The sequence below is a fragment of the Petaurus breviceps genome, unplaced genomic scaffold, assembly GCF_028583685.1.
Source record: "Petaurus breviceps papuanus isolate PSGF00001 unplaced genomic scaffold, PetGlider_PUasm1.0 90630, whole genome shotgun sequence".
Taxonomy (NCBI): Eukaryota; Metazoa; Chordata; class Mammalia; order Diprotodontia; family Petauridae; genus Petaurus; species Petaurus breviceps.
Window position 1 is genome coordinate 431,221 of NW_027187291.1, and position 14,397 is coordinate 445,617.

Here is a 14,397-nt window from a genome sequence, read left to right on the forward strand (position 1 = left end):
ATAATACTTGGGCTTTCTCCTGTGATAAGACAGAGAATTAAACTAAATTTTCAAGGCCAGGCATCAGGATATGCCTGCTAAAAAATATGTATTACAGAGAGGGTAGTTACAACTATAATAGTTATTTTGACTGAAAGGAAGTACCCTTGGCACCTGAATGGATATTGTCAGCTCAATGTGGTGTGGTAGTTGATCTTCAAAGCATTTTTATATTCCATGAGCAATCATTTTGATATTCTTTATATCCCCACTTTTTTTTGGGGGGGGTGGAAGTGGGAAATAGCTGTAACTGAATGGATGTTTTTCAGATCGATAAATGCTTTGAATAAATGTTAACTGAACTTTGTTCTGACATATACTGACTTCAATACTTTGCACTATTTTTTCCTCTGAATAAGTTGTTTGGAGGAGGCCTATAGTACAATAAACTGTTAGGAAGTAATACACTCCTTTGGCTCGCATTGTTGGGGAAGGAAGTCAAGTTTTCTAAATAACTGACACTACTTACTCCCTTAGATGACAAAACTTTTAAAAATGTAAACTATTTTGAATGGAGGTATTTCTGAATTCTATTACATACTTATGTCACCTTAAAGTTTATGAAATATAAAGTATAACCTTTAATTAGTCAAGGTAATTGTAAAGATCAGTTACTCTACTGTTCTATAATATGCTTTCCTCACATGGTATTTCCTCAGATGCCATCATAGTATCATAGATTTAGAATTGAAAAGGACCTTAGAGATTATTTAATCTGACTTGATTATGATGCTCATCAAGGGAACTTGCACAAGGTCACACCAAAAGCAAGTGGTAGGGCTAGTACTGATGAAACCCAGGTTCTTTGATTACAAATCCTGTGCTTTTTCCACTATACCAGGAGCAGTCTATGACATTGGTTCAGACTATTGAGATGTGTATAAAGCTATTTGCCTGTAGAGTAAATGGCCTCTGCTTGATAAGGTTTTCATAGCCTTGTTTCTTTTTAAATGTTTTTACTCCATTGTCCTCCTTCATCCCTTACTTGTTAATGTTCCTTTTATGTACTTTCTGCCCAAGCAAGAGGAATCTTCAAATTTGTGACTTCTAACTACCTGTGTGATGGGAAATCAGATACACAAGAGTCTGAAGGAGAAATTGAGGCATCTCCTTTGGGTGAAGTGCTTTTGGGTGAAGAGTTTTTCTGTATGTCTGAGTTTTATTAGTCTGTTTATACTTAGTCTGGAGCAAGTCCTATGGTCATAATATTAATCTATTTTGACCAACAAGGTAAAGATGAGTGGGATGGGAATCTTATGAATTATTATTGACACTGAAATCCGTTTTTGAGGTTTAAGCTTTGAGTTTGAACAATTACTTATTTGTATAATCTGTTCTTTTGTCATTTGTTACATTTTGGTGTTAGAAAACTTGGTCCACATTTGTGTTCACAAATCTTTTCATGGTTGCCTTGAGAAATTACACTACTGCTTCAAGGACCCAGATTATTATAAATTTTATATGCACATGATGAAACTCAAGTATCTTGTTAATTTGAGTCACTTTAAAATGACTGGCATTTAGAAATTGTCACAACTGGAGTTTCTTACATTGACAGTTCTGAGCTTTAGGAAAGATTCTTGGTTCACACTGTTAACAAATACCTTTCTGAATGATTCTGGTAAAAACTTACTCAGAAAAATATGAACTGCTACAGATTGCAGTCTTTCCAGGCATAGGAAACCTTTGTAAAATTGTTACCAAGGGTCAAGCTGTTTTGTTCAGTTCAGTGTTCAGTTCAGTTGAAGTGCATTCTGTATCTGACAACCTGTTAGGCTAAAACCTTAGGCAGGAAACAAGGGATACATGAACATTCCATTATGTAGAGGAACAAAATGAAAACGCTGAAAATGAGCTTGTTATCAAAACATTTTGCTGCTAATTTTAACATTTAATATTTACTTTAAATCCAGAAACTGGAGTTAGGGACTTGGATCAAGAAAATACCTAAAGGCAGTAATGCTAAAATTCTTTTGAATTGTTTATCTGTTCATTTGATGGCAAAATAGTACAGTTAATATGAACTTGCTGCTGAGAGAAATCATTGATTATCTCAGTTATATTATTAAATCATTGCTGGTATTTGAAAAGTACCAACTTGGAGTAGGTTGGTTTTAGCTTTGTAATCATCCTCGGTGCCTCTTAGAACCATATGTATATGCCATTTTATAGTATTCGTTTCATGGGTTCTATGGATATTTTTCTTTTGAAATAAATTTTCCTTAATGTGCTTATTTCTTTTTTTAAATTTTTTTAATTTAAATTTTTTTTTAGCCTTTTGGAGGGCAATTGGGATTAAGTAACTTGCCCAATGTTACATGGCTAGTTTTTTTTTTTTTTTTTGGGTGGATGTTAAGTGTCTGAGGCTGGAACCGAACTTGGGTCCTCCTGACTCCAGGGCCAGCACTTTACTCACTGTGCCACCTAGCCGCCCCCGATGTGTACTTATTTCTTTAATATGTTTTAAGAACATCCAAGTATTCCTACCCAGGGTTAATCTGTTAGCTTTTTTTTTTTTTAATAACTTGTATGAGTAATATCCACTAAGAGATTTAAAAGTACTCCAATATGGTATATTTTCTGATATTGTATAAGTAGTATAAAATGTTTAGTGATGCTCAAAACAATATCTTTATGGTTCGAATCCATTAGTGTTTACTATAAAGTGTCCTGAGCTCTTAAAGATTAATGAGCTTTGGGGTGGCTGGTATAGAAGTTGAATAGAGCACCAGCCCTGGAGTCAGGAGGACCTGAGTTCAAATTCGGCCACAGACATTTAACACACACACACACAAAACTAGCCATGTGACCTTGGGCAAGTCACTTAACCCCAATTGCCCTACTTTCCCCCCTCCAAAAAGCAAAAAAAAAGAAGATTAATAAGCTTCTAATATTGGACTTAATAGTGATAAGGAATTTTGAACTCTGGGTGAAGTATTTTAAAAATATTTTTGTTATTTCCTTTCCACCCTTTCTAGACAAATGCTCTTGAAAAAATAATAACTGCTCAGTAAAGAGTTTTAATTTGTTAGTGTCAACGGGTGATTTTTCCTAAATACATTAGAAATTTATACCCAGCTAGAAGCTGTAGATTATCCACTTCTAAGATATGTCCATAGCTTTACTCCACAATTGTAACTGTAGTAAGAATGTAACTGAATGTAATTTGGCATGGCCATTTTAAAACAGGAGAGTAAGTACTATTTTGAAGCTGGTAGATTAACTGCTTGGCTACCATTAAGTCTACACTAGATGTTGACAGAATGAAAATGTGGTTGCCTAGATAAGGAGAAAAACATGTAACTGAGCTACTGTAATTGTTCTATTAACATAAACTTCAAACTCAGCAAAAGATCACTAGACTGTTCAGGGAATGGTCTCCAGGTGTGGGGAACCTGTGTCCTCAAAGCCCCACCCTGGTAGTCACTGCTTGATTTATGTGTGCTTCTTTACTCCAAAGTAACAGTCGAGTGCAATAAATAGTAATTTATTAATAATGAGACTTCTTAGTCCAAATACTGTCAATTAAATAGCCATTTGTGATATAATTGATTTAATACTATTTGAGGCTATTTTTCTGAAATACATTATGGGAACAAACATTGCTATTTTTAAAATGTTGCTTGCTGAATAATGCATTGGTATTGAAATAATAAAACTTGGGAAAGATTTTTGTTAAGGTTTAACACCATACTTGTTTATTGACTAAAAATTAATCACTTTTAAAATATAACAACTTTGTTTTCTAGTTTTTAGGGATATAATTTTCTCCCTACCCAAGACATCATGGTGTAGTAGGTAGAGTTCTGGACTTGTTTTGAGGAAGAATTGGATTCAAATTCTACTTAGGATATTCACTAGTTATGTAATACTAGGCAAGTACTCAGTTCTCTCATCTATCAAACAGGGGTCAGGGACTTAATAGCACCTATATCACAGGGTCGTTGTGAGGTTCAAATGAGGTACATACAATGCTTTGCAAACCTTAAATCATTATATAACTTTGAGTTAGGCTGTTAGAAGTAAATTTCTTACATGTGTATAATGAGTGATATAAGTGACCAATTTTCATTAGTTACAAATCATTACTTAATGTGATGTGTTGAAATTTCATTTAGGACATTTGCATTCTTGTTGTTCTCTGCCATTCAGGTATTTGAGCCTTCTCCTTAAAATGAGCATTGTATTCATTTAGTACTTCAAAATAAATTTGTATGTAATCAAAATTGGGGGGAGGAGTTCTTTATTTACTTGACTCACTTGGAAGTTACACAAATTAGAGGAACTTCTTAAATGTTAGTGTTGCTGTAGCCTTTGATAATTTTGACATATTTTAATGATTTAAGCTAATTTACTCATATATACTATTTCCATCTCAACAGCCTATTTTTTTTTTTTGAGGGAGGAGACAGGACAAATGGGGTTAAGTGACTTACCCAAGGTTACAAGGCTAGTAAGTGTTAAGTGTCTGAAGCTGTATTTGAATTCATGTCCTCCTGACTCATGGGCCAGTGTTCTATTCACTGTGTCACCTTAGCTGCCCCAACAGCTCACTTTTAAATGAAGGTTTTGCATAAGCAAGTATTAATGATGGGATACAGTTAAAATAAATGAGCAAACATCTTGTGAAAGATCAAGAGGATTCATGGCATTGTTGATTCTTGCTTCCTAGGTAAGGCAGGCCACCAATCAAATTGTGATGAATTGTGCTGATATTGACATTATTACAGCTTCCTATGCACCAGAAGGAGATGAAGGTAAGAACCATTTTCTGCTTTGTCTTGTTAAACAAAGGTAATGCTGTAAAATATTTGTCGTTTTAGAAAGTAAATGTCTTTGTATAATATTAGAATATTATAATGTGTAATGTTAGACATTTTAATGCCATGCTGTAATCTGAGAATAATAAATACAATATAGGATGATGGAAATGAAACTGTTCTAAAACTACTTCTTACATTGAATTCTTTTGTGGCCCTGTGTAAATCATTGAACTTGGATTTCAGTTTTCACAAATGCAAAATGGAAACTGCTGTAATACCAGGCCTATTAAGCTTTAAAAATCCTGAAGAGCTTTGAATATACAATATAGGAATTTATTAGAGTTACTTGGTTCTAGTTCATATGTAGTTTTCTTAGTTTTACTCTTTAATTGTTGCTTTAAACTAATATTTTGGATCTTACTTAACAAAGGAGTAAAGGAAGTTTGCATGGTGATATGGAAATGGTTGAAAGGTACTTTAAATAGAGGGGTCTGTTTAAAGGAAATATAATCCATTGGGTATGAAACCTGTATATTGGCATATTTTAAATGATCAAAAGAGGTTTAATTAAATCATGTAATTAGGAAACTAATTGTATTAACAAATTAGCTGAGGACTGAAATCTTAATCCTGTACAAACTGCCATGTAAAAATCATGATTGGCATGAACTTACAGAGTTACATTGACAATTCCAGCAAAATTACTTTTAATGTGTGATTTTAGGATTATATATTTAGAGCCAAATATATTTAGAGGGAGAAACCTGGTAGGTCACGCCTCTTCATTTTACAAATGAGACCGACCAGACAGGTTGTGACCTGCCCAAGGTCACATAAGTAGAAAGTAGGAATGGAAGGATCCTCACCCAGATCCTGTGACTCTAAAGCTAAAGCTATAACTTGCTGCCTCCCATGGCATTCCATCATACAGTTATCACTATCTTTGCTACCTTCTGAGAAGAAACTAGTAAAATTGGATATAACATAAGAATTAAAGATAAGAGTTTTTAACTTGAGCATTTGGAATAATATTTTTTGCTCTTTTCCATCTCAGCCTGCTCAAGGAGTGTTTAAGTACAAATTAAGACCCAAGAGGATCTATTTGATGATTATTTTAAAAATTCTTTGGCCCATAGGAAAGAAACAAATGTAAATGGCAGATGTTCATATTAACACCATGAAGCACTTGTATTAAATTTGACTACAAATGGGATCAAACTGCTGTGGTTTTAGGTTTAGAGTAAGCAGATCCTTTAAATGGATTTGAATAACTTCCAGCTTTGTTTGGAATGGCTTGTTAAATCAAAAAGTGATTATCTAATTTTTCTAAATGTGAAGAAAAATGGAAACATATTAGCCAGACATATCAAGTCAAGCTTTTTTGTTTGCTTTGGACTGAAAGTACACTTGAATTAATTGGAGGGATGCCAAAGAAATTTTAAGTGGTTCCCAATCTTAGGTAGCTGTGGAGGAAAAGTAAAACAGTACCAATGAATACTCCTCTGATTGGCATGGTGTTTTAGTTTGCATTTGATTTTTATCTAGTCTCCTTTTCTTTGAAAATTGTTCTGAAAATGTCAGGAAAGAAGTCAGAGGGCCTCTAAATTTTAAATGTGCATACATTCAAAGTTGGTGCCCAACTTGATAATGATCTCTAGTCCAAAGAAACAGTGGTGGGAGTGTTAAGGGGGTGGGGAGAGAAATGAAAACTTGTAAGGAAGTAAAGAAGGCTGTGAGAAAAATACAATGCATTAATGTTCTTAGAAAATTTTAAGTTCCCTTTTTCTTCCAAACTAGGCAAAGATTTATTTCCTAACCCCAGTCCCCTATAATCACTAATAATCAGTGCTTTAAAGGGGGAGGGGACCCCCAAACTAGATTTTTTAGGGCCTGTGAGAATTCATTCAACTCAAGCTTTGAAATAATGGACAGTAGCAGGTTACACTAGCTTCTTATTTTAAGGTATGGAGAAATTTGAACAATTCAGAGTGATTTTTACTTTATTTACCGTGTTATTAACATTATTATTTTGTAACTATACACAAAGTGTGTACCTTGCTATTTTCTTAGTAATAATCTGTTTCTAGGTATCTCTGTATACCTGTCCTTGAACAGCGTAGTCATGATCAGTTTCTCCTTAAACTGGTAGTAGAACTTGCTAAATTTGGTTCTCAGGATTGTAATGCTAGATCCCAAGTACCAAATATTAATGAAATATGAAAGTTTTGTAGGAAATGGGAGAAACAGTGATCTTATACCATCTAAAATAGCTTCTTACAACAAATTTTAACTTCTCAGAAAAGCTAATTCATTTACTGTAGGAAGGACTAACTTTTGGTGCATTAAGACAAAAATGATGTTAATTTGAAGGCATAAAACATTACTATATATTTAAGTTTCATTATATGTTTCATTAATGGAAAAAGGACTCGTGCAGTAAATGCTGTAGTAATCCAGGAAGACCTCTTGGCCTGTTTTGTCTTCAAACTAAGATATTTGTCCTTAAATAGAAATAGTTTATTTTTAAAACATATTTGAGATCTTACTTTGTAATATTTAAAAATAACAAATCAGTAAGAAAAACGGCTGAAAACTGTTTTTTTACTGTTCTGCACTTCAAGGGTTGGTGAAATCACTAGCACTTAAACCAGTGCAAGGAATGCACCTCCCTACACAGTGCAGGGATTAGTATTGTCATCAGCTCCCGCAAGAGAAATACGAAACTCTTGAGTGCCTGAACTCAGGTCCTGACAGGTAAAGAGCCTTTTAATTTATCCTTAATAGATGGCTTGGACATAACCTAGAAAATAATCGCCTCAGTCTGTACTATTTTCCTTCTGTTTACATTATGAGAATTTGGTTTGTAAAATTATTTGTATAAGAACATTTTCGTGCAGTTTCAATACATAGATTTCATATTCAGTGAAGTCACATGGAAAATGTGTTTTAACAGATTTATTTTTGAAAGTGTGTGTATGAGAGAGAAGGGAGGGACAAAGAGAGAAAAATGTGAAAATTTGGAATACTGCCAAATAGGCAGGGGTTTCAAAATGAAACTTAAATTTGCCCCAGAGAATGGTTGACCATTAATGGTCTCATTAATCTTCAGTAGATTAGACTTTTTGAGTTGCAAATAGACAAACTATGTTGTTTGGCTTTACTGATAGCATTATGGAGACAGGGAATACCTTGTAAGAACATGTATATGTGGTTAGAACAGGATAGTAGTATAAAATTGACAAATATGAACAAAATTAGTTTTTAGCTTTAGTATATCTTTTGAAAACAAGATACTGGCAAAAAATAACCTTAAGGGAATGGGAATTTTGTAAGACACTTTGGAAAACTACCTAAAAAGTGGAAGGAATCCAAGGGTAGTTCCAATTCTGAGTTGTGCCAAAGAATTTCAGTGATGGGCAAGGCTTGTGGCTAATTCTGTAAATATCCATTGGTATGGAATTAAACTAAGCTATTTGTGTAGCTGTATGATATAATAGAAAACTGAATTGAAAATCTTGTAATAAGAAACAGTATAAATAGTGTAAAGGATATCAAAATAAAGATCCTTGTCATTGGCAAGAATCATGAACACTGTAACTATGGTATAGTACTTCCAAAGTCTGACATAAACTTTTTTTTTTGATAGTTCTCACTGGTACTATAACAGAATGGACCTTTATTAATTTTATCTTTTATTCAGGATTTCTAAAAAGTGTACCGTTGTAGGAAAATGGCACACATAGTATGAAGTCCATTTTGTGTTGCATTATTCTGAATTGGAGGGTTAACTCGGCAAAACCACTGAATGTGCTTGACTCAATTGAGGAACCAAGTATTTTTCTAATTTTCAGATAATTTTCAGTTTTATAAGTTCAACATCCCCAGTCATTTTTTAAAATTAGGTTGCATTTTAAATTAAATGTTTTATTAACATTGAACATCAGTGTAATCAACTTAACTTTCTTAGTACTATATACACCAGTGAGCAAACATTCATTTAAGTGCCCATTCTGTGTCAGGCACTGGGGTAGGATTAGGGGGTACAGGGATGCTATGTAAAAAGCTTTTAATGTCAAGGAGTATTTTTGCATTTTATACTAGAGGCTTGAATTTAAATATTTAGTCCCAGTTCAGTGGATGTAAATGTATGCACAAAAGTTTGTTGAAAAACATGTAAAATAAATATAAAGTAAATTTTTTGGGGGAGTAGTGGATAGCACTAGAAGCTAGGGGAATCAGAAGAGGCCTTGTACTGAAGGGTAGTGGTATTTGAATTGAGCTTTAAAGGAAAGTAGGGAATTTATATTTAAATTAATTTCAAAGTATATATCAAAATATATATATTAAATTCAAATATTGTTATTTTTCAATCATTCTCTTAAATCTCATAAAGATTCTAGATTTGTCCATTCACTCATTGACCTTTCCTCTTCTCTAGTCATTCTAAACATATGTTCTATTTTTCTGGTTCTACTGTGCTTTACTGCATATGAGAAATAGCATGCTAAGCCGGCCTTGAATCCAAGAAGATCTGAGTTCCACCCTTATCTGATGAAGATGAGTATATACCTCTGGCAAACCAGTGTTAAATGCTCAGGATACCCCCCCCGCCAAAAAAAATTTTAAGGCCCATGAATCTTTGCCCTCAAAAGTGATTAGACGCATCTTAAAAACTCAGAAATGTAATTATAATTGTTTTCAGAGTTTTATATTTAATTATATCTTATTTTCTTTGTTTTGAAGATGAACATCATAGTGATATCAAGAAATCCCTTTCTTTTTTAAAAATCTAGTGTTATGTGATTTAATTTTATTTGAAGTAGGGTGGGATGACCTAGTCATTGTTCCCATTTGTTCAAGCTGTGAATAATCTTTTTTTGGGGGGAGGGGCAGTTGGGGTTAATTGACTTGCCCAAGATCACATGGCTAGTTTTTGTTAAGTGTCTGAGGCCAGATTTGAACTCAGGTCCTCCTGACTCCAGGGCTGGTGTTCTATTCACTGTGCCTCCTAGCCACCCCTCTGTTGCCTTTTGAATTTTATCTTGTATTGCTTCATAAAGTTTGTTCAGTCAGATTGGACCTATTTCATCTCCCTGTTGTTTCTGTGACTTTGTGCTTTTCCCCATGACTAGAATGTATTTACTTATCTGTCAGTGAAGTTGCTCACATTCTTCAAAGCCCATCTCAGGCCTACATGAAGGGTTATTGGCTCCAGGTCAAATATAAAATTGGTAACATTATTATAGCTTTCTTCCCACTATCTTCTATCTTGATTGCTTATTACATGGAGAGGGCAAGATATGTGTGGTATATGTATATTTTTTTACCTCTACTTCCTTACGCTTAATTACTAATTATTTAGTAATATACTATAATATTGATATTGTAAGCACTATACTAAGTACTTAAATTTAAGCCTCTAGGATAAAAACACAAAAATTCTCTTTGGCATTTAAAACATTTTACAGTCTGTCTCTGGACTACCTGGGTCAAGGTTATTTATTATACATTATGTCATGTACTCTCCTCTCCAGCTAAAATGACCTGCTTGCCTCTTACATGATATTCCATCACCCCCCTCTATTTCTTTACACAAACTGTTCCCCACAGCTAGAATTCGTGGAATGCACAAGTGCTATCTTCTCTATGACACCGATATCCCAGTTAAGGTATCCTTCCTTTGCATCCAAATAATTTTAGATTTACCTTGTAGGAAATGTGTATTTACTTTGGTGTGTACAAATTATTTCCATCAATAGAATCTAAGCCCTTTGAGAGCAGTGCCTGGCACACAGGCCCTTAATCAAAGCTTGTTGATTGAACTATGATGTGAAACCAAATAGACATTTACTTGGCTCAATCATACTATTGTTTTGTTGACAGTGGATCAGAACAAAAGTCATGAATAGGAGAAAGAAGGATGGTGGTTGGCACATTTAATTTAACTCTAGTTAAAAAAATGACTGCCCTTGAACCAGTTATTAATAATAAATGACCCAGTCAATGTTGTGATAATCTGAGGGTTACATTAAAGTTTAGCTCTGAGTACACTTTAAAAAGCGACTGAAGTGATTTAAAAAGACAAATATAGGGGTGGCCAGGTAGCACAGTGAGTAAGAGCACCGGCTCCAGTGTCAGGATGATCTGGGGATCAAATCTGGGCTCAGATACTCAGCACCACACCCAGAGAAAACTAGCCGTGTAACCTTGAGCAAGTTACTTAACCCCAATTGCTTTAAAAAAAAAAAAAGACAAAATATATATAATACAATGTGGTGACTGTTAGCCTTTCATTATTTAGAAACTATTCCAATGACATACACATTTATTTTGTGGAATTTTATAGAATATCTTGTGGTGCTTTGTGTACAGTTTTTGGAATAGATTCTGTGTTAGTATTAGAAGAGCTGGTAAATTGGAATCATTAATGAATATACTATACTCACCTGGCTACTGTACTTCAGAAGTACAGAGATGTGATTTAAAGTAATACTTCATAGGTTTTGTGGCAGATATAATAGGAATGTTACAGTTATTGCCTTATTTGGACAAAAAGATCAAAATGAGACCATTTCAAATAGTGACTTTGTTGCAGTCATATACATTTCCCCTTGCAATTACTTAGACCAGATTTATATCTTTAATGTGTTAACAAGTGGTTCATACATACTAGATATTGCTAAACTTACCGGTATTAATAGACTGGCAAAATTGTGACTTCATCATGAGGCTGTTCAGCCTGATCTAGAAAGTCACTAGGTTTTTGGACATTTTGAAAGTTATAAATTCTGCAGGGATTTAATTTGGGTGGGGGGCGAACAATGGGATTTTTCCCTCCCATAATTTCCTAGCTGTTTGACATTTCAGTCATATTTCTTCCTTTAGTGAAATAGATTGCTAGAAAGACAATTGGTATTACTTTGGAAGTATTAGGATTGTTATGTTTCAGTCTTTTTATAATTACATTATGATTCACTCTTATTTAATGGGAATTTTAAAACTTGATTTATCAAAAAATTTATTGATATCTCCTCAAATAATTGTTCAGGAAGCGGTGACTTTAGTATAAATTTTCAATTCCTGAGCAGTATTTTGCAAATCATTGCTCAGTCCAACAACTTGAAGTTATGCTTTGATTTTCTTTTTTTTTTTTTTATTGAACCCCAAGGTAGTGTTTCTTTTGTGGTCTTCTTGGCATTTTGAGGGATGCATAGGCTTAACCATGTTCTTAGGTAGGAGAAATTTGTAGAGTCAGAAAACATTTATGAAGTACACTATATACATATGATGCTATATGATAAATGCTTTTTATATAAAAGTTAATCCTTACAAATTGCCACCTATGAGGAACCTAAAGTCTAGTGTAAAGATAGGAAAGCATTTTGGCCAAATCAAAGAATATGTTTATATTTAAGTAGCTCTTTAATTGTACTGTTAATTCTTGATGATGAAGAAATTATCTATTTCAACTCATGCAAAATTTGTGAGTCATAAAGGAACATGGAATTGTGGAAAGTACACTTGTGTTTGTAGTAAAAATTTAAATTTTTGTCCTGGTTCTGCTAATTTAATTATATAAGCTGTGTAACCTTGGACAAGTCACTTAACTTTTCTGACTCTGAGTTTTCTCTTGGTGATGAGGTTTAAATTAGTTGATATGTGTAATGTGCTTTGTGAACCTGTGTTATTAATTTGTTTTGGTTGTATCTGACAATCCATGGTTCCATATGGGGTTTTCTTGGCACAAATCCTGGAGTGGCTTGCTATTTTCTTCTTCAGCTCATTTTGCAGTTGGAAACTTTAGTGATCAGGGTTAAGTGACTTGTCCAGGGTCACACAGCTAAGACGTATCTGAGGTTGGATTTGAACTCAGGAAGATGAGACTCTAGGCCTGGCATTCCATCCACTGTGCCACTGAGCTGCTCCAATATTAATATAATACTAATATGCAATATAATGCTAAGCCTGTTTAGTATTATATAGATGTGACTTCTTATTGTTATTAATGACGATTTGGAGGTCAGGTTCATGTCAATGAGAAAGCTGAATTGTTTTATTCAGGATCAGCTGAGAAAATAATTTCTATTTCTAATTCTTGGTTTTTGGTTTTTTTTTTTTTTTAGATTTCTGGGTTCCTTTTTATATAAAATACACTATAGATCTTTTGCAAAAGTGTATTAGTTTGCTTTGGGGGGGCAGTTGGGGTTAAGTGACTTGCCCAAGGTTACAAGGCTAGTAAGTGTTAAGTGTCTGAGGCTGGATTTGAACTCGGGTCCTCCTAACTCCAGGGCTCTATTCACTGCAAAACCTAGCCACCCCCAAAAGTGTATTAGTTTGCAAATTATCACACCATTTAGGACTGTTAGCTTTGACCTAAGATAACTAGAATAAAACTCCAGTCTAAATAAACAGGAGGTAATTTTAAGTTTTTTTCTCTACCTTTTAAAGCCATCACAGGAAAGTCTTTAGATCCTGATTTATCTGATCATAGGAGACTCCTAATGGACTTTTTTTTTTTTTTAGAGCAAGTTGTAAAGTAACTGGACAATGTATTACCAATTACCTTCTTTCAAAATATATCAGAACCAGTTTTAAATGGCTCTAAATGGGTTTCTGACCTGGAATGCATAGTTTTCTAGTGAGCAAGCAAACAAACATAACTTAGATGAAATAAACAGAGAAGTTGAAGACATTTTGAGTTGCATATTTCACATAGAAATTAGATTTTTGAAAAATTAACTATAAATACTCTTCTATTGTTGTTTAGAAAATAGTAATTTGCTTTCATTGATTTTTTTTTGTGTGGGATATGGTAGTTATTTTCACCTTGCCCCCTTTCCCATTGGCCACTTCTAAAACCTAAACAAGCTAATTGTAATCTGTCACTTCATCATGAGTCCTACAGAGTAAAAATTGGTCAGTACATTGATTTGAATTCTGATATATTGCATTATTGTGGTCATAGTGTATATTTTTTTTCTCCGATTTGGCTTTGTTCTATAACAGTTCATACAATTTTTCCCAAGTTTCTTTGAATTCTTTATATTCTTTTCCCATAGTGCAGTAATATTCCACTGTGTCATATGCAGAGTGTTATGTTCACCCATTTGTTTCTAGTTTTTGCTGCCACAATATTTTCATATATATAGAGAACTTAAAAAAAATTAAATTAATATTTTCAATTAAGAAAAAAATGTTTTTTCTTCCTCCCAGCTTCTCTCTCTCTCCTATTGGAGGGGAGAGGAATCCTCTTGTAACATATGTAATATGTATAGTGAAGCAAAACAAACTCCTACATTGACCATATCAAAAAATATATGTCTCATTTTTCATCTTGCAAAATGCCATGAGATGTGGTCAGCATTGTTTATCATTGGTCTTCTAGAGTCATGCTTGATCATTACATTGATCAGACTTTCACAGGTGTTGTCTTTGCAATGTAGTTGTTATTGAATAAATTGTCTTCTAGGTTTTTTTTTCAATCTGTTCAGTTTGTACAAGTCTTCCTAGGTTTCTCTGAAACCTTTCCCTTTAGTCATATCTTAAGCAGCACAGTAGTTTTCCATAACATTCATATAATTTGTTCAGTCGTTCC

At 33.7% G+C, this 14,397-nt stretch overlaps 1 protein-coding gene across 2 annotated transcripts in view; it reads left to right on the plus strand.

Annotated features, from left to right (window-relative positions):
- Positions 1 to 14,397, plus strand: part of NPEPPS (aminopeptidase puromycin sensitive) — an 85,055-nt gene that overhangs the window by 2,767 nt on the left and 67,891 nt on the right. The window contains exon 2 of one of the 2 annotated variants that reach the window (XM_069064287.1): positions 4,712 to 4,796. In XM_069064287.1, coding sequence (XP_068920388.1) covers positions 4,712 to 4,796 — 85 coding nt within the window. Of the gene's footprint in view, positions 1 to 4,711; positions 4,797 to 7,423; positions 7,557 to 14,397 lie in introns of those variants that run through there. The other variant, XM_069064288.1, reaches the window with a different exon arrangement.